Source organism: Coturnix japonica, chromosome 5 (genome assembly GCF_001577835.2).
Source record: "Coturnix japonica isolate 7356 chromosome 5, Coturnix japonica 2.1, whole genome shotgun sequence".
In the NCBI taxonomy this organism is placed as follows: Eukaryota; Metazoa; Chordata; class Aves; order Galliformes; family Phasianidae; genus Coturnix; species Coturnix japonica.
The window spans coordinates 48,296,054-48,314,471 of record NC_029520.1 but is presented as its reverse complement, the minus strand read 5'-3'; the positions used below and the strand labels follow the sequence as shown (position 1 = coordinate 48,314,471).

The 18,418-nt window shown below is 40.2% G+C and overlaps 1 protein-coding gene across 6 annotated transcripts in view; it reads left to right on the top strand.

The window, feature by feature from the left end:
• SYNE2 (spectrin repeat containing nuclear envelope protein 2) overlaps positions 1-18,418 on the top strand; it is a 156,243-nt gene that overhangs the window by 88,788 nt on the left and 49,037 nt on the right. For all 6 annotated transcript variants that reach the window (XM_015865456.2, XM_015865457.2, XM_015865454.2 and 3 more), the window contains exons 66-84: positions 19-138; positions 287-394; positions 2,708-2,941; positions 4,403-4,570; positions 5,194-5,319; positions 6,174-6,286; positions 6,704-6,845; positions 7,789-7,920; positions 8,490-8,642; positions 8,874-9,083; positions 10,162-10,263; positions 11,179-11,298; positions 11,468-11,668; positions 13,147-13,320; positions 13,839-13,970; positions 15,324-15,520; positions 16,156-16,288; positions 17,202-17,384; positions 17,823-17,969. In XM_015865456.2, the coding sequence (XP_015720942.1) occupies positions 19-138; positions 287-394; positions 2,708-2,941; positions 4,403-4,570; positions 5,194-5,319; positions 6,174-6,286; positions 6,704-6,845; positions 7,789-7,920; positions 8,490-8,642; positions 8,874-9,083; positions 10,162-10,263; positions 11,179-11,298; positions 11,468-11,668; positions 13,147-13,320; positions 13,839-13,970; positions 15,324-15,520; positions 16,156-16,288; positions 17,202-17,384; positions 17,823-17,969 (2,895 nt within the window). The remainder of the gene's footprint in view (positions 1-18; positions 139-286; positions 395-2,707; positions 2,942-4,402; positions 4,571-5,193; positions 5,320-6,173; positions 6,287-6,703; positions 6,846-7,788; positions 7,921-8,489; positions 8,643-8,873; positions 9,084-10,161; positions 10,264-11,178; positions 11,299-11,467; positions 11,669-13,146; positions 13,321-13,838; positions 13,971-15,323; positions 15,521-16,155; positions 16,289-17,201; positions 17,385-17,822; positions 17,970-18,418) is intronic.

The window sequence follows — 18,418 nt, the reverse complement described above, 5'->3', positions numbered from 1 at the left end:
TTGTTATTACTTTCAAAGGGAAGTACAGCCACAGAGATAGATGTGAGCTTCTGGCCTTCATTAAAATACAAGGAAAAGCACAAGGAAGACAGTGCAACCTCTTGGTCTTCTGGAACCTTGTCAGATGGTGGTGCTCAGGTAATGAACTCAGATTTATTTCAACAGGGCAGGAACTCATCTTCGTGTAAAGAATTTACAGAAGTTGTAGGTAATGCTGAAGTCTTTGAAGTAAGAGAACAAGGCAGTAATGCTCTAAATATTTCCACTGTTGCCTCTTTCTCTACAGGATGCTGTGGAGGTAGTGGAATCATGCAATAAAGATGATAAGGAATCATTTTTGCAAACTCTGCAGAAGACAGAAGGCCCTGGCACAGGTCATGAAAGTCAGACCGTGGTGAGTTTGAAAACTTCAAGTAGGCTTAACAAGGTGACTTACTGTATAACCCAGCTACTGGTACTGATATAATAATTACTGGAGTTTGTGGCAAGATTAATGATACGGTAGGATACCAACAGCCCTTTATGTGCTTCTTCATATTGATCCTTTGAGTTAAAATGATTGTGTTCTGATCTGCTCCTTGAAAATTAAGTTTTCTAGGAAACAAGATGGAGTATTGTCAGGAAAAAAAGATGCTGGCTTTCATAAAGGTGTGAACGGAAGGATTAAGATGATAAAATCTACATTGGTTTTAAAAATGAGTGTGCCACCACCCTGTTTGTCAGCCTCCTGTCGTCAGGGGAACCCACAACCTGTTGAACCCTGTGATAGATAAGCTCAGCAGAGCAGTGTTTTGAGGTGGACACAGCTGCTCTGTGTTATTTGCAGAGAATGTGGTCAGGCTGTGAGCCACAGTTCTCCTCTGCTCCTGCAGAGAAGGTTGTCCTTCATCAGTTCATGCCAGGCAGCAAAAAAAGCCAGCAATGTTGCAAAATCTTTTCCATTTCAGTGTTTTACTGCTCTGTGCCAGTTCCACGTGCTATATAACTCCCATTAGGAACATTATTTCTTTTCTGCTAAGTGATTTATTTACAAGATCAGCTACTATTTGGAGAAAGGAAGGGATTTATTTTTAAAGATGCTATATTCGTGTTTTTCCCGTAGAGATGTATTGAAGTCTGGAGATACGTGGTGTTGATTATATTCATGGTTTCCATTTAGAGCTTAAGTATGCACTAACATTAATTTATTCCAGCTATCTTGGTTATTGCTAAATAATTCAGTTTCATTCCTCCTGGTATGTTTTCCCTCCAAATTCAGTTCTAGAAGCCTATAATACAACATAGAATTCAGAAACATGTTTAAATTATTACTTGTCAGGTAACATTTGGTGCCTATCCGCTCCATGTCCATTATGATCTCACTCTTAGAACATGAACTCTTAGAACACGATCTCATGATGTGTGCATGAAGCTGAACATTGTTAGGCCTGCACATGAGATACCGGTTTGTTTTATTCAACTGATTTGGTCGTATATCTGAATTTCTGTTTTTGTAAAGAAAGGGGATAAAGTTTCCTGCAGCAGCGTTATTTACCTGGGGCAGGGCAGAGCATCCCATAGATGAAAACTAAATTCTTCTGTGTGCGTGTGTGTTCTGTTTAGTACTTGGTTATTTTTTTGCATTGTCAAAATACGTTTACTTTAAGTGGATCAAAATGTTTTGCAGTCCCACTGGAATAAAAAAAAAGAAAAAAAATATATATTATATACTTTATACATATATATAGTATACATATATATACTGTGCCCAAACTGGCAAAATATATTTAAATGTTGAATTAGAACAAATGGGCTGAGAACTAAAGCCAAAAATTTCAGGTGGAAGTTGAAGTAAACTGGTTCTTCTGTATGTTCAATCGCGTGTACCTTGACAGACTTTCCTGTTTCAGAATATGTACTTTCAGACTGCTTCCTATGTTTAATGACACTGCTGCAAGGTATCTGAGAGGGAAGACTGACCATCTCAGTGTGTGTGTAAGCTCTGGAGCTGTGGGAGTGGTTCAGGTGGCCTTCAACAGAGGCGTTGTTCTTCATTTACTTGTTAACTTCTTTTATTTGCATATGTGTGGATATAAACAGACCTGTGCAGGCTTCTGAGCAACTGCTGGTATCTCCAAGCACTTTAGACTTTTCCTTATTGCGGAAGTATGCAGTACTGCTTCTTAAAGCTAAGCAAGCAAGAGAAAAGGATTACGCAAGATAGACTTAAAAATACACAGTTTTTCTTTGTGAGGTAGAGCCTGAATAAAACTTGTTTGGCTGTTGGAACAAAATGCATTCAAGAAACTTCTAAACAATGCACAACAGCCTGCTTTGCAGCTTTAAACTGCACTGATGTTCCATCCAACTCCCACAGCAAAACGTCTCTCCTCAGGGGAGAACTGGTTAATGGTGAGTCATGGTGCTTCCTGTGGTTCAGGTATACCTGTGCAGATGCAAATTGTGCCTGGAAACCTGTTACACCAGATCCTGGATTGCCTGCCTGCTACATTTTCCTTCCTTTTTTCTTTTATCTTTAATTATTTTTTATTTTTTTTTAACTGTGAGGTCTGTGACAGGGTTGTTTGGGAGCCCTGTGAATGTGAAAGTTAAATGTTTCTCACTGGTAAGGGGTGGGGAAAGAAAGGAAAAGAGAGAAAGAAAGGAAGAAGGAAAGTAATAAGTAGATAACTATGTGTTTGGTTTTTTTTCATGTGCTTTGCTTCAGAGTGGCACGTGTCCTCCTGTCCCCAACGCCACCCAGGGCTCTCAAGGGAAAGAGGGAGACCCAGAGGAAGCGGTGGATGGTGGTAGGCCCGAGCCGGAAACAATCCTGCAGGCGTGCAAAGCCCAGGTTGCTGAGCTGGAACAGTGGCTAGACAAAACTAAGGTGTCCCTGGGCTCAGATCCCCACACCCCTAAAATGCAGCAGATGGTGGAACTGCAGCTTGGTGATTTCCAGGTAAGAGGGAGCAGTCTGTGTGCTGCTGGCCATCCACAAGAGCCACACTTCCCAGGGGGTTTGTGAACACAGGAAAGCTACAGTTACTGCTTCTCCTCTCCCTGCTTATTCAGCTTCATTACACTGGCAGACAGCCGGTAACTGCTCGGCTCCAGTTTCAGGTGCAGCTTTCCTAGGGCTCAGTTAATACCTGTTTTTAGGGCTGTGCACAGTGGGATTGTTACACACCTGCAGGACCTACACTCTGAACTCTGAGTGTTTCTACAGCTTTGTTTTTCTTTAGTTTATTTGGGGAAAATAAGGCTCAAAGAAGTCTGCATCCTCTGTTTAAAGGCAGCTTTCCATTGGTCTCTGTCTTGATAAGTCAGTGAGAATAAAGGATTTTTTTGTTTTGTTTGGACATTTTCACTTTTGATTTCTGTTAGAGTGATTTAAAAGACTAGAGTAAAATAGCTCCTAAACTGTAAGTTCTTTTGTACTTTAGGGCCCCAAAGCTGCCAGTGTAGGGGGAAAGGCAGACACTTATCCACCTTGAGTAGCTTATATTTGGTTGTACTGCTGTAGGTCTAGGACCTTCTTGCCCAGGTGGCAGAAGAAGGAATGGAGTGTTTTTCCATTTAGTTGAAATGGATGGAAGACAACAGAGCTGACGTGAAGTACTGGGCTGGATGGTTGTCCTGGAGCAGCTTTCTTTCTCTGGCACACAGATTAAAAGAAAATGTGCAGGCGTGCAGCTTTGGAGTTCCCTGCAGTGCCAGGTCGATATCCTCATCAGCTTGGCTGCTGAACTCTGGGAATTAAGATCCCGAGTACCAATGATCTTACAACTTTTGGTAGCCAAAACTGTTTTTAGAACTGATGGCCTCCTTTTAAATGCCATCCTCTTTACACTGGTGACATTGTATTGTAGTATGTGCAGAAGTTCTGCCATACTTCTGGTTGATGTGAAAAGAAGAAATGAGAACTGGCTTTACAGTGAGCATCAGCTCAAGGATAATCCACACTTATTGTAGTTTTGCACAGTTTTAGTAGTGCTTCAGCCTCACAGTGAGGTCTGTTTAGCTCGTACATCCACGGAACTTGACCCTCCCCAAGGGTGATGTAGTCAGTCTGTGCTCTGCCTTCTCCAATGTGGTGTGCTGTCTTCTTAGTTCACCTAAATGAAGTCTGTCAGTAATTTTTGCTTCCATTTTTCATTCCTTAATGTCTGAGCTAATAGAAATTCCCACATAGAATGTTTTCTGAAACAGTTTTGTCTTTGGCATTGTATTAAATGCACTTTATTATTCGTAGCAAAAAGAGACAATGTTAGAGAAAATCCAGGGAGTTTGAAGGTATTTCTAACTTCTCCTCTTTCTTTTCATTTTAGATAGAGTTAAGCATAAGCACTGTCTAAAGAATGTTATCAGGAAAGGAATATTGTACTTCTAAGAATGAATAATTGACTCCTGTCACTTCTAGGTGATGTTATCACAGATTGAACAAAAGGTTCATAGTTTACTGGAAGATGGTGGAAAAAGTGTGGGCCACCAACAGGAGGCAGAGGATCTTTCCTCGAAGCTGAAGGAAGTGAAATGTAATTTGGAGAAAGTCCAGATGATGCTTCAGGATAAATACAATGAAGAGCAGGTAAAGCATATGAATTCTGTGCTGAGGAAAAGTGAGAGTTCTGTAGTAGCAGAAGAGCAGTTAGAGCTCACCACGTATAACAAGGAAGGGAGAAGAGTCAATCAGAAATGTCAGACTTGTTATTTGTTTGCACTGTTTGCACTGCGGTACGATTATCTTTCATTTGCAGTAAGTATGGGGACTTCTAATGAGTCTTTGAGCTACATCTTTTCAGCTTGAAGTGCTCAGTGGCAGTAATGAGATTTCATGATGAATGCAGGAAAATGATAAAAACTTTTGGTGAAGTTGTTTTTGTTTGTTTTGTTGATTTTTTAATGCCTTCAAATTGCCATAGAGTTTGTTATAGTATCACAGCAGACAGGCCTTTAAGCAGTAACTTTCTTCAAAGAACACCTAAGTGGCATGAGCAGTGACTCAGCTTTCCAGTGCCACAGCCCCAAAGCTAGACCTGGACAGGAGCTGGATAGAAGTGTTTGCAAGAGTCCCAACTGCTTTTGCAGTGCTGATTCTGTTTACAAGTGTCCCAAAACAGCTCTGCTTTTGCCGTTTCCCCAGACTGTACATGGAGGTTTTGTCCTCTTGTCAAATCTGGAAGCCTTCCTGCAACGGGTCTCTCTTTACAGATTCCCAGGAGGGAGAGAATTGACTCAGAGTCCCTCAAGATCACGCACTCCAATGGCTCCAGTATGCCTCAGCTTGGCCTCACTGAACAACCATTCCTCCAGCAAAATGGTTTCCAGCACCCACAGGTAATTCTTCTGCCTGACCAGCAGGTTGCTCTATGTCCACTGTGCATGTAGGGGGCTACTGCGTATATTACCTGCTGCAGTTTTCACTGTGGGATTAAGTCTGCCAAGGGTAGGTACCTTACACACGTCTCCTAAAGGATTTGGGAAGTTAAGGAGGATGGAGAAAAGCCACCAGTCCCTGAAAACTCTGAATTCTTTTGTCCAAAAGGTTTGTGATCCTTACACAACTGGATGGTCTCATATCTCAATGATTCAGGTGGCATCACCCACCCCTCTGATTTCCTGTGTTTAAAGCGCTGATGTATTTTGAAATCTGAAACAGTATACTCACACTGCTTTTGAAGATGGATTTATAAGGATATCCTATGATACTCTGCTCTGTAAGCTACTGTTTTGCTAACTGGAAATCAGCTTTTTCCCCTTTCATATTCCTAGTTAGAGAAAGTGACCCAGCCTGAGCTGCTAAAATTGCTCAGTTTTCAATCAATGCTCTCTTTTGTAGCTAGTGCATTTCTACCTCGTGTCTGAGCATCCCCCCTATTTCTCTGTATAAGGATGGCATTCTGCAGCCTTCACGTTCCTGAATATGCACAACGTATTTCTGACTGAGGGCCTTTGCTTTTGAAACTTTTAATAAGGCTGAATATTCTGTAAAAATACACATTTTAAGAAAATCGTTTGTTTGGTAACATCACATTTCCGTATTACTTGCTTTTTCTCCTGATAGATGCATTCTTAACTTTGCTCGCTAAACAGATTCATGTGAAATGCGATTGGAAAAGCGCAATGATCATTTCAGAGCGACACTGTGCACACAATTGATTTTTCTTGTTCATTCTGCTCTCTGTTCACAGGATCTGAAAGTAAAAGCAGCAGAGCAGAAGAGCTTCATTGACTTCATTGAGTCATGTGTGGAAAAAATGCAGCCGCAGTTTGAGGACAGTGTGACTCAGATATCAGAACCCAGGTACAAAGCAACTGAATTATTCCCCAGATTCAGTTACATACAACTTCCCAAACCTACAGAAACTTTGCAGTTTTGGAGCGATGTGTGCCTGTAGAAGAAAAATTTCAGCAGCTGGGAGATTTCTCCTATCAGCAGTCTAGAGAAATTGAGTTTTGTTTATTTGACAGCTTCCTTCATACTGGGCTGACTGGAGTGTCCAGAGTCAGACTTGGTATCAGGCAGGTTTGATGCTTGCCATAAGCTGAAGCAGGCCCAACAGAGGCAAGTTGGGTATCAGTACCCAGACATGCATTTGGTTGCATTTTGTTTTGGGGGCAGATGTAATAGAAACTGGTCTTGCACAAGCAGTTTTACAAATCTGATTTTGTTTATTCTACTTTAGTATTTGATATTCTCATATTTTTTTTCTTAATACAGCAATGGAGAATCTGATCCAAAAAGCAAGCAGGCTGATCCCACCTTAGCTCCAAAGGACCAAACGGGTAATAAATGGCAGTATTTACAACAAGAGCTTTCCTCAAAGATGAAGTCTCCTCTCTGCCAGCTTGTGGAACCTCAGGTTTGTTTAAATTCAGTTAAGCACTGTTTGTGCAGCCTGTTGGTTTGGTGAAGTTAACTATTAGGGTATCTTCCTTGAGTCTTCATGTCATGTCTCTTCTTCATCAGATAACTGAAATCTTTGCAAGCGCTCTCTAGAAGAAATTGTTACTGCATACTGGTTTTTATGATTGTCTTTTAATTTTACTTTGAGGTAGATAATGACTCTGGAGCTGTGACTATGAAGTAGTGTGGGAACATGTAGATGAATTCTGGCAGTTAGCATTCAGACCTGATGTTATCTGCTTAATTCTTTCAAGGAAATTAGATGAGTTATCCAGCCAGCTCCCAGCTGACTTTTATAGATGTGGATTCCAGTTCCTGCAAGTAAGAACATTTTGGTCAGAAGAAACTTCTAGCTTGAATTTTCTTCTCTGATTCACCATAGTGTTCTCACATTCTCTCTGACATATCAAAAGTGGATTTTGCACTGCTGTAAGAGGGTGCTATGCATTTATGGAGCAGACAGCAGAATTTTACTGCTTGCACAAAGTGTTTTCTGTTGCTAGCAGTATTGTTCACATTCAATTAGAATGATTAGATTTATTCTTCTCTGAAAGAAGTACTACATTGAATGGAAGAATATCGGTCAAGTAAAAGGATGAATGTCTGCTCTTACTCAGGCACTGCAGTGGACAGCAGGCCTGCCTTAATACAGGCTACAGCCTGTAGCCCCTGAAAATAGGAATCAGAGGCTCTTTTTTTCAGTCATGCTGCAACCAGGGCATAGCCAAACTGATTTGTTCTTGACAGCAAAAAGGGAACCCTGCTATCCAAGTGCTTTATATTAATAACTTAACCCTTTCATTTCAATGTTGTTTAAAAAGAATGTTATGTAGTTACCTGTAGTCCAAACTTAATTTAAGCCGTTCACATAATTGCAATATTCTTTTTCCCAATGTCAGATTACAACAAAACTGAACATGCTGCCCCGGGGCACATTCCCAAATGCAGGAGCCTCAACTGTGGAAGAGCTGAAAACGTACACTGTCCAGCTGGGAGACCTAAGCCAAGAAGCAAACGTGGTACATGCACAGGTAAAAATGGCAAAAACACCAGGAATTCTAGACAGAATGTACTGTTTGGTCATTGAGAAACATAGACGGTAATCATATTACTGCAAACGGGACACACTGTAGTTTAGCTTTTGCAACAGCAGGAGTGTAAAACATACATTGAGCTTAGGATTTTGAAAGAGAAGGATTCCAAGTGTCAACCATGACATTTCTGCTACCTGAATCCAAAGATGTGCTAGTATGGATAAAGATTGTTCCTTAAGCTCTGTTAAAGGAGGATCCTGTGAATGATTTTAGTAAATATGCAATATGTGAGCTGGCGAGGGAAATTCTCTTGTGCCTCTTCCTGAGTTTAGAAACCTGTAAAACTACATCCAGTCCTAATACACTGAGGTTCATTCTTAATTTTGACCTTGACAGCTCTGAGTATTGCATGTATATAACTGTCCCATCGAAGACTGTTCTTCAGTATTTCATGAACTGCATTTTATTATTATTAGCTGACTAAACTTCTAATTTTATGCAAGCAAACAAATCCTATGTGTGCCTTGGGTTAAAGTACTGAAAAATTCTGACTTGCCTTTACACAGGAGAATGTGGCAGAAGAAGTTTCTTCCAATTTGGATAAAAAACTGTTTGAGCTACTTTTGGCAATCAGCCGGTGTTTGGATAATATGGAGGAGATGTTAAATACCTCAGTCCTCTCTACTGAAGAGGCAGCCGTGCAGCAGGTTCTTTATGAGGTAAGTTTCCTAGAGCATCCAGGGGAAGGAGGAACCATGGTGGATTTCTTTTGCAAGAAAGATGTATATGGCCTAACATTTCCTCTCATTTTTGCACAATCAAGTTATTTGGTGGTGCACAGATATGGGCCTCTTGCCTGTTAACAAATTATCAGCTCATGCATTTTACAGGCAGGTCTCCCTGGACAGAGACCATTTTCACTCATGTTATCTTTTTTTCCAACTCTTTAGACTCTTTCTGTTGAGCTGCAAAAACTTCACGCTGATCTGAGTGATAAAAAGGATGATCTTTTAAAGTCTATTACCTGCGCTGGTGGGAGCACAGATGTGTTCTGTGAGTGCTTTAACAACTTACAGGCATGGCTGGAACAGACTCAAGCTGCCACTGCTTCAAGGAGCAATTCAGTGAAGGCTGGGCTGGATCATAATACCAGTTATCAGGTACTCCATTGCCAAATGCACATCTTACTTCACAGCATTTGTTAGACTTCTCAGTGTTAATGCATTTGGGTTACAAATGAGTCACCTATAATGGTCCTATAATGGTCTTTTTTTTTTTTTTTTTTGGTACTAAACAAACTTGTCTTGGTCTCAAGAAACAAATTTATTCTTCTCTTTGCAACGCTGTTTACAGAGCTGACTGCCTTATGAGCCTTGAGCAGAGTAGAAAATTTACATGCAAAGTATAGAAGTAACTTGGAATCCTATGTATGCTGATCTACAGGCTAAACCAATTTTCTGTGGGGAAAGATTAGGCCAGCGAAGGGTTTGTGTATCCTATCATCTGCCTTGTGCACTCAGGAGTGATCAGAGTTAGTGCGGTACCAAAAGCTCTGTAGTTCTTAGAATATATGTTATGAGACACTTCTGTTTTTGATGCAATGACCAGCAATGCTCTGCTTACGGCTGTGTGTTGGAGGTTGATTTAACCCTTGGTATTTACTGTTCCTTGAGATTTTGTGCCACCTTAACAGAAGTCACAGTCTTGCAAAGTTGTGTTTTCCTTTCTGGAAAAAAAAAGTAGAGAAGAACTTGCGCTTTGAAATACAGTTTCTGATGTTCAGCCAGTGGCTCATCATCAAGTCAGCCTGTCTCTGTGCTGCTGAACAGTAAAATAGTTCCTTTGAAGAGCACTGGGATGTTGTCTCTAAATAGGAGCGGGGCTGATACTGCTATTTTTACTCCATCAGAATCCACGGAGCTCCATCAGTTGTCAGTAATAGGCTTATTTTCTCATTTTCAGAAAAGAAGAATTTGTTTCTCTGTGTGTTTCACAGATCTTTACAGTCACAGATGATAACTGTGACAGAAAAGTCTCTTTTTTTATACACTGACAGGGAATTTCCCTCTCTAAATTAGTCATTTGAGCCCAGAATGTGTATGCTTTTTGGGTGAAAAAAGCATAAGTGAAAAAAGCACTTTTTCTGTAAGAAAACTCATCTTGTTTGCTATGTAATTCTGTCTGCTTGTTGCTATACTCTAGCAAGTGATTTACTTCTGACGATGGTTACTTTTTCAGAATGAAACCAGGCTACTTTATGATCAATTAACTGAGAAAAAAGCTACTTTGCAACAATGTCTGAATGCAATTCGTGGACATAATGTTTCTGAGCAGCTTCAGGTAATTTCATTTGTGGGAAAAAAGTGTTTCCAGCTTTCTGTGATTTACTGCTTTATGTTTTCAAAAGTTCGAGTCTCACTTATGTTTTAAGAATGAGAGAAGGAGAGAGTTCTATATTTATCACCCCTTTTTACCTACTACATCCCAATCCATAGTTGGACTTAATTCCAGTTCTTTTCCTAACTGATGTGGAGGAACCAGTTTCCCCACAACCTCTTGGAACAAATACACCCCAGACTATGGCAGAGAAGAGAAAAAGCTACTTGAAGTGCAATGCTCCACACATTATGCCTTCCTAATGTCCAAAACTCAACTTTTTCGTCATGGAAATAGGACTGCAGTATTTGTATCTACTCACACAGGAGTTATAAGCTCATCATAGTGTGGCATTTGACCAGTTAAGGTTTTCTTCAATGTTTGTAGGGAATAGCAGAGAATTAAAAATGAACAGACTGCATATCTTCCCCAGAATGCTCATCTACTTGCTGCTGGAGCAAGAAGGGGTTCCACAAGCATTTTTGTTGCTGGCTCATAGCCTTGTTTACAAGCATAATTTCTGCCAGGCTGAAGGCCATTTCAGATCCCAGCTAGGGGCTGCTGCCTTGAACATATTCAGTGAAGCAAACTCTCTTAGAAAAAGAGCATCAGCAGTACATAACTTCCCTTCATTTGGAAAGAACTCATCTCAATCCATCCCCGATTAAATCATTCCAATCCATGAGAAAATTGTATTTTCTCAGGCCATGATTCCTTCTAATAATGGCTGTTGAGTTAATAACTGAGATGTGTTGAATGTCATACTGAGACACAAGACCTGAATTTCCTTCCTGACTGTGCCGTGTGAACTCAGTAAGGTGTGTCGTGGACAGTCTTGTCTGTTTATCCCACAGACTCATATTTTGTCTTTAATTTCAGAAAACTGATGCCTGTGCTTTGGAACTGCAAAACTTTGAAAACCAAGTGGCAAAACTGAGAGGCTATGGGGAAAGATTCCAGTTACCTGTCACCTTAATCCAGGAAGCTTATAAATTAGAGGTAAGAACACAGAACAGTTTCTACTTATGTAGCAAGGTTTGATTTTTCTCTGCAAGGTTTTTTAAGCATCAAAAGGTTGATAGCTATTTTGTGGTCTGGGAATGTTCACTTGGATTTGTAGAATGAATTTCTGAATTTCATGAATCATTAAACTTCGTTCACTTTGCAGGATGTTTTGGATGACATGTGGGGGATTCTGAAAGCAAAATATATGGAGCTGAATTCTTCTTCCATCAGTGAGAACCAGTATGAGGATTTACTTAATGGGTTTGTTGAGCTAGTTGCTATTGGACAAGAGAAGATTGCACAAGATACAAAGCAGCTGACAAAAAGCAGAGCAGCCCTACAATCTCACCTGAAAAATCACAAGGTATGTGATTCTCATCACGGCCCAGCTCTGGTCAGATCAGCATATCAAGAGCACTGTTTTCTTTAACAGGCTTTCTTTGAGTATCATAGAGAGGAGTAATTCTCTCATAGCATACAAGAAGGTCTGAAGTTCACGCAGAAAACAATGCAAAGCTTTTAGTAATCCAAAATAGGACCCACTAAAGCAAGAAATAGAAGTAATTATAACTGCAGTTTTGATTGTATATTAAGATCAGGATTTCAGTTTTGCTGTGGCTTACCTCAGGACATATTGATGTGTGAAGAAAACATGTCCTTCTAATTTTTTTATAATTTGATTCCTGAAGTTGCTGTCTAACAACTGGGAGCCGAGGCTTTGCTTCCAGCATTCTATGACCTCGTGGTCTGATGAAGGAAATTTAGTCATAACAGCTTTTTTCTGAAGGGAGGTTAGTTTAGATTATCCTCTTGTCAGTCCACCGTTCCCTGTTCCCAGGTGCAATGTGTTTGATGGAAGATCCTGAGAATACATGTGTATCCCCATCATGCTGCTTGACAAGAAGTCCTGGCCAATGTGAAATATCTGTTATGTCAGTGCCTTGATTTAACTGCTCCATGGAGCTCAGATTCCTTACAGAATTACTTCAGGATGCCAAGCGCTGAAAATCATTACTCTAGAGCCATAAGAATGATGTTTGTCACTTGCTCGCAAATTACACATAGCACGGTAAAATGTTTGGAATGTATTTACAAAGGAAAATAAATATAGAATAGATTTACACTCCAAACTTACACACATTGATTTACAAAAGTAAAAGGATCTGCAAAATTAATTGTTTCTGCCCTGGTTATCAAGACTTAGCAGAAAGCTCACACAGCCTAGGATACATTCCTAAAGTGAAATCCTTGTACTAGATAATAGTTCTTAGTGAAGAAAGTCTTGATGGAAGAGTATAATCTTAAGTCCTTAAGACATTTTTGTGGTGGAAAGTATTTTGTTGAGATTCAGCTGTTTCCCAAGGGCTCAACTGAGCCGTAAGTGAATCAAGCTCTTTGTGCCCTTCCCACTTCTGAGCCTTTAGAACTGATCATGCCTGATGACTGGAGTCATCTCCCATCCAAGTGAGATAAACTGTGTAATGGCTGGTGACAGCCAGATCCTCCCCGCACACTAAACTCAATTTAAGTATTGCTAAAACTCTTCCATTTTTGTCCTCTGACATTTTTGTATTTCGTATGAACTGAAGGTGTAAATGTAGGTAGTTTTCTTTATAAATGTATAAATGAAAACAGTGTATGCAACTCATAACTGGTTCCTAATCTGACTGCAAAATTATCAGTAACCCTTCTGATGCAGCATTTGGGTAGACGGCTCCTGATCCAGTTTTGATACACCTTGAAAGTGTCTGCTTTTCACAGTGAGCCTTCTCTCTTCTGCATACTCCTGCCCCTGGTGCATGATTTCTCTTACATGGCAAGATTTAACTTGTTTCTTCTCAGGACTTTTTCCACAACCTCATGACTCACATGGCTTTCATGCAAGCATTTTCCAAGAAAGTGACTCCCTCTGTCCAACAAAAGAGAGAGAAATTCTGGAGAGGTCTGGTGAATGAAGTCAAATTGCTGGAGCAGAAGGCCAGCCAGTATGGTATACACTTAGAGAGCTTGTTAAAGGTAATGAGCCAAAAGAAACCCATGGTAAAAGCTAAAGGGAAGGGGTAATTGCTTCTAGGGGGACCCTTTCCACAGTGGTGATTCTTTGTCTAGTAGTTGTCCCTTCATATCTCTGTTGAATAGCAACTTTTTCTATGTGTTCTGTGTGTCAGTGAACTGTTTCTTTCCTCGAAACACCTTTGGAAGTGGGCACTTCAATCCATTACTCTGATAGGGGTGGGCCTGCTTGACTTTGTTGCAGTGATTTTGTAATGCCTGGACAGACAGTAGAGCCATTGTAGTCCTAAAATACTGGTACTATTTTAAATTAAATATACAGGTTGTACTTAAAACACCCCCAGGGAAGTAGAAACTGAAGCTTACCTCTTTCGAATTAAATCTCTTGAAGATATTCACTGGGTTATTGGTTTATGTGTTAAAATCATGTCTCATGTTAATAACATGGTAGATTAAGCATTAAGTCTGATGTAGGAAAAATGCCAATGTGTGTTATATTAATGATGTAATTTGTTTTTTAGGAATGGACAGAATTTGATGATGAATATCTAGCATTCAGTAAGGAGTTAGAAGCACTCACTTCTATGTTTCCATCTGTGAATTTGGTTGAAGAAACAGAAGAAAGATTGATGGAGAGGATTGCGCTTCTCCAGGTATCGATGTGCCTGTTTCTCTAGATGATTTTCTGCTTGAATCTGTAAGTGTGGCCAAAAAAATATAATAATTAGGGTATGAGGAGAAGCCAGTTTGCAGGGCACTATTTCCTTTTTGTTCTGTGTGGGTATATACACTGGAAACTTCTGTGTTACCTCTTATCTCCCATCCTGATTCCTTTCTGAACAATGAAAATGAAGTTCCTGTTGTAGAAATTGGCAAGGAGACTATTGGCTTGTTCCCAATTGCATCCCTGATGGCAGAGCTACACCTTTATTTAGAACATCAAGACCGTTTTGTACATTGAAATGTACAAATATAAGGATATAAAAGCAGCCTTTGTGGTTGTTTTATATAACTGATGAGTTCCAAAGCTTAGTGATGTATCCTCTGAGAGAGATTTGCATTCCTCACAGGTCTGACTTTTCTATGTCTTTGGAGGAACTACTCTATTAGAAGTTTTGGAACTGGGTCTATACAGAGTCCATTTTTATATTTAGATCCATAGAATCATAGAATTACTCAGGTTGGAAAAAACTTCAAAGATCATCAAGTCCAACCACAGCCTTACCATTGTACCCTAACTCTAACAACCCTCTGCTAAATCATATCTCTGAGCACCGCATCCAAATGGCTCTTAAACACATCCTGGAACAGTGGCTATAAAGGCAGAAAGAAGTCCTGTGATTTAACATACCTAATTGTATGAAAGAGATAATGGGATGTTCTCAGAAAATTCTGAGCTACTGATATCTTTTGAGATAAACTAACAGTAGACACTGACAATCATGGTGGCCCACTGGTGCTTTTGATGCCCATCACAATGAAATGGGGGATACATTATATTTGCAAAGCCAGTCATTGTGAGGTTGTTTGGTTTCCTTTATTCCTTAAGTGTGAAGGGCTAGTTAAAAACTTGAATCTTCATTTTCTTTAATGACATCAGAAACAAAGTATTAAAGCTTTAGAAGATGCTTCTGGGAGGGGTCCAAGCACTGGAGCTTCACAGTTTCAGTCATCATTCAGTACTTATCCCAGCAGCTTCATTCAGAAGCCTGGTAACATTTTTCTAACAAGATAGACATAAAAGCCCTGCTAGAAACAGGAGGGCAGTAACTTAATGCTGGTGATGGTCATATGTTCAGATGAGGCAGCTAGGTCTTACAGACAGCATCCTCTCATAGCCTGAAGTTCACACTCAGTGAAGTACAGACTGCTTCAGGATGGTAAATAAAATACATGACAGATTAAATGTAAGATTAAGATGTTAGAACAAATGGTATGTGTTTTGCTAGTCATGTTTTCAAGTTTTAAAATGTTAATTGTTTTACAAACTTGCCATATTCTAATAGCAAATCAAGAGTTCTGTTGATGAGAAGCATGCCAGGCTGTACCAGATGGTGAAAGAAGGGAAGAAATTGCTGACTGCTGTGAGCTGTCCGGAAATAACAAGTCAGATTGGGAAGCTGGAAGAGCAATGGTTGTCCTTAACCAAGAAAGTTGGCAATGAACTACACAGACTTCAAACATTACTCAAACTCTTGGTCAGGTGGGTTTTAACTCATACTGCAGCTGAAGATACCAGCTTGAAATAGCTAGATATGGTTTTCTGAAATACTGATAGACAATTATGAAATGATGTAGTGCCTTTTACTTTAAACTAGAAAAAAATAAAGCAGTGTTGATCAGAAAACTGACCCTTTATTACACAGCAGATCTCACACTTGCTTTGCTTCCCATTTACATCTGTGGGAACAGTTTTGATTGCTGTCATTGTTAAGTCAGAGTACCTAGGTGAAAGTTAACTGCATGATGCTGCTACTTATATATTTGAAGTGCTAACAGGTGCTGCAATCATGGTGAGCGAAGTACTTTGACTCACTATGAATGCAAGCTAGCCTTTATTCCTAAAGGCACAGTGCGCAATTCCACATGTAAATGATCCCCCTTATGGACACTTAAGACCTGGTTGAAATGCTGCCTCAACCTGCATTTCAAACCTCTCTGAAAGGGAGAGACCCGCGTGTGCTCTGTGCTTTCACATGGCTCTAGCTAACTGTCAGTGCAGCATAGGTGTCAGAATAGCACATGCTTCCTTACAGAAAGGGCAACTTGGAAGGTGAGAAATACATCCTAGATTCAAATAGGAGATATATGTCTGTGTGTTTTGTTTCCTTCTTCTAGCTACAACAGAGACTCAGAGGAGTTAAGGAAATGGCTGGATTCTGCTGAGCAGAGGATGAAATTTTGGAAGGAGCAGTCTCTCAACGTGTCACAAGATCTTCCCACCATCAGGGATAACATTGACAGCTTGTTCGTAAGTCTGATCTGCTACCAGATTGAGATGATACATCATGACTTCTAATGCAAGTGATCCTTTTGAGTGATTTTTGTATTTACCATGACCTAGAAGCTGCCAGCAAAGTATGACACTGAATGACTGCATGCCTCAGAGCTACTCCATTATCTGGATAGAGAACTTTGAGGATGGGAGGCCACATAAAAAGTTCCTTTAGATTGCTGGGCCTGCCTGTGTATAAATCAGAATGAGATCCTCTCATATTTAGTTCTCAGTTACAACAGATCACAATCCAGCCAAGATCTGTTATGCATGTATTGAATAACAATAGCATGGTTTCTCTCTTGCTCCTGATGCCAAATAACAGATACAGCAATTCAGCTCAGCTGATAGGCCTCTTACCAAATGAAGTGAACTCATGGAGCAGGAATGAAATCACTGGGACTGTGGGGCTGGTCAGCCAGAGTAAGGAAAGAGAAAACCAGTAGAAAAGCATATTCTAAATTGCATTTCATGTCTTTGCCTGCTCCCTGGTGCTATACTATTAGCCAGGATAATTCTGCCTTGATGTGAGATCTGACAGAGAGAGTGTTGCATGGTGGAAAAGTAAGGCATTGCAGAGATTGGATAGGAAGGTGTGAGCTGGAGATTCGAGAGCTAGGGTTGCTCCCTTGACCTCAGTGTGATTTGGAGATGGGGATATTTCTGATCCCCATGGAGCAAGAGGTAGTATTCAGCATTATATCAGGATGGGCAGAAAAGGGCCTTATGTATTGCCAGAGCATGTTGAGTTTAGATTTTCTGAACTTTACAGACTGGCTAGAATCCATTTAAGACAGTTCACCCAGTGACTGAAAACATGGTTTGTCTTCTTTATCCAAATAAATGCATAAATATTTACCTTCTCTTAAAATTCTGTCATTCACCTCAGGCATTCTCTAAGGAAGTTGATGACAAATCCTCCCTGAAGTCTTCTGTGGTGAGCACTGCCAACCAGCTCTTTCATGTCAAGCAGGGTGATACTGCAGGACTTAGGTCATCTTTGGCAAAGTTTGAGCAAAAATGGGGAGAGCTGATTACACAGCTCCCAGCTATCCAAGAAAAGCTGCACCAGGTGAGGAGGAACTCTCCTACTATCTCTCAGTTCAAGTGAAATAATTACTTTAAAATGTTGCTACTGGGATTCAGCTGGCTGCTTTATGAGGCCTGCAAAGCAACTCTTTCTTAATTAACTGTCTGTCTTGCTTTCGGAATATCCCCAACGTTATACTGCATTTTAATTATTACAGTGTTTTGCACATATCTGTCATCTTTTCGGTTTTATAGGAAAGTTGGTTACAATTAGAAATAATTTTATTTCAAATTTCTAAGTTCTCTAAGGTCTTCTAAATTTAAGTCATGCTTTGTCTGAATCTCAGAGCTCACTGTAAAATTCATAGCCCCATAATTGCAATTATAATGTCTAAGGCCTTCTAAAAATACAAGATGTCAATTTCCTTGATATTTCCAAGAAGTGGAGTACAGAGGATTCATTATATTTTTTTATCCCCAGCTTCAAATGGAAAAACTTTCCTCACGGGAAGCTATTGCTGAACTAATGACTTGGCTGGACCACGTGGAAAAACAGCAAGGACATGAAGAACAAGTAAATACACAAAACAGTGCAGCTCAAGACAGAAGTCTTCTTCAGAAGTACAAGGTAAATGGAAAACTGAAAGTCCAGGCTTAGCTTGTGACTGCTTTTGCTGAACAGCCTATTATATCCTCACCCTTGCACTCAGGAGGGTTCCCCACACAGCCTCAAAGGTGCCTTGCCATCTTCTATTATAAAACCTTTTTGCTTCTCTGCCACAGAAAACACTGCCTGACCTGCATGCACACCATATCCATACTATGATATGGTGATTCATGCAGTCCAGTCTGTCTCACTCTTTCTCTAGCATTTAGATTATAGGATGTGTTGAGCAGAAAAGCTTTGTTTCCTTACAGAGTTAGTCTCTCCATTTGTGGTGTGTTTTAGTCTGCCTTTTCACCAAGGAGTACCTCATAATTTTGGAGCACTGTAGCCAGGACCCATTTAACTGGAGAACTTGGATTTTGAATATAGCATTTTATCAATAGAGGACCTGCTAAGAAAGAAGGAACGGG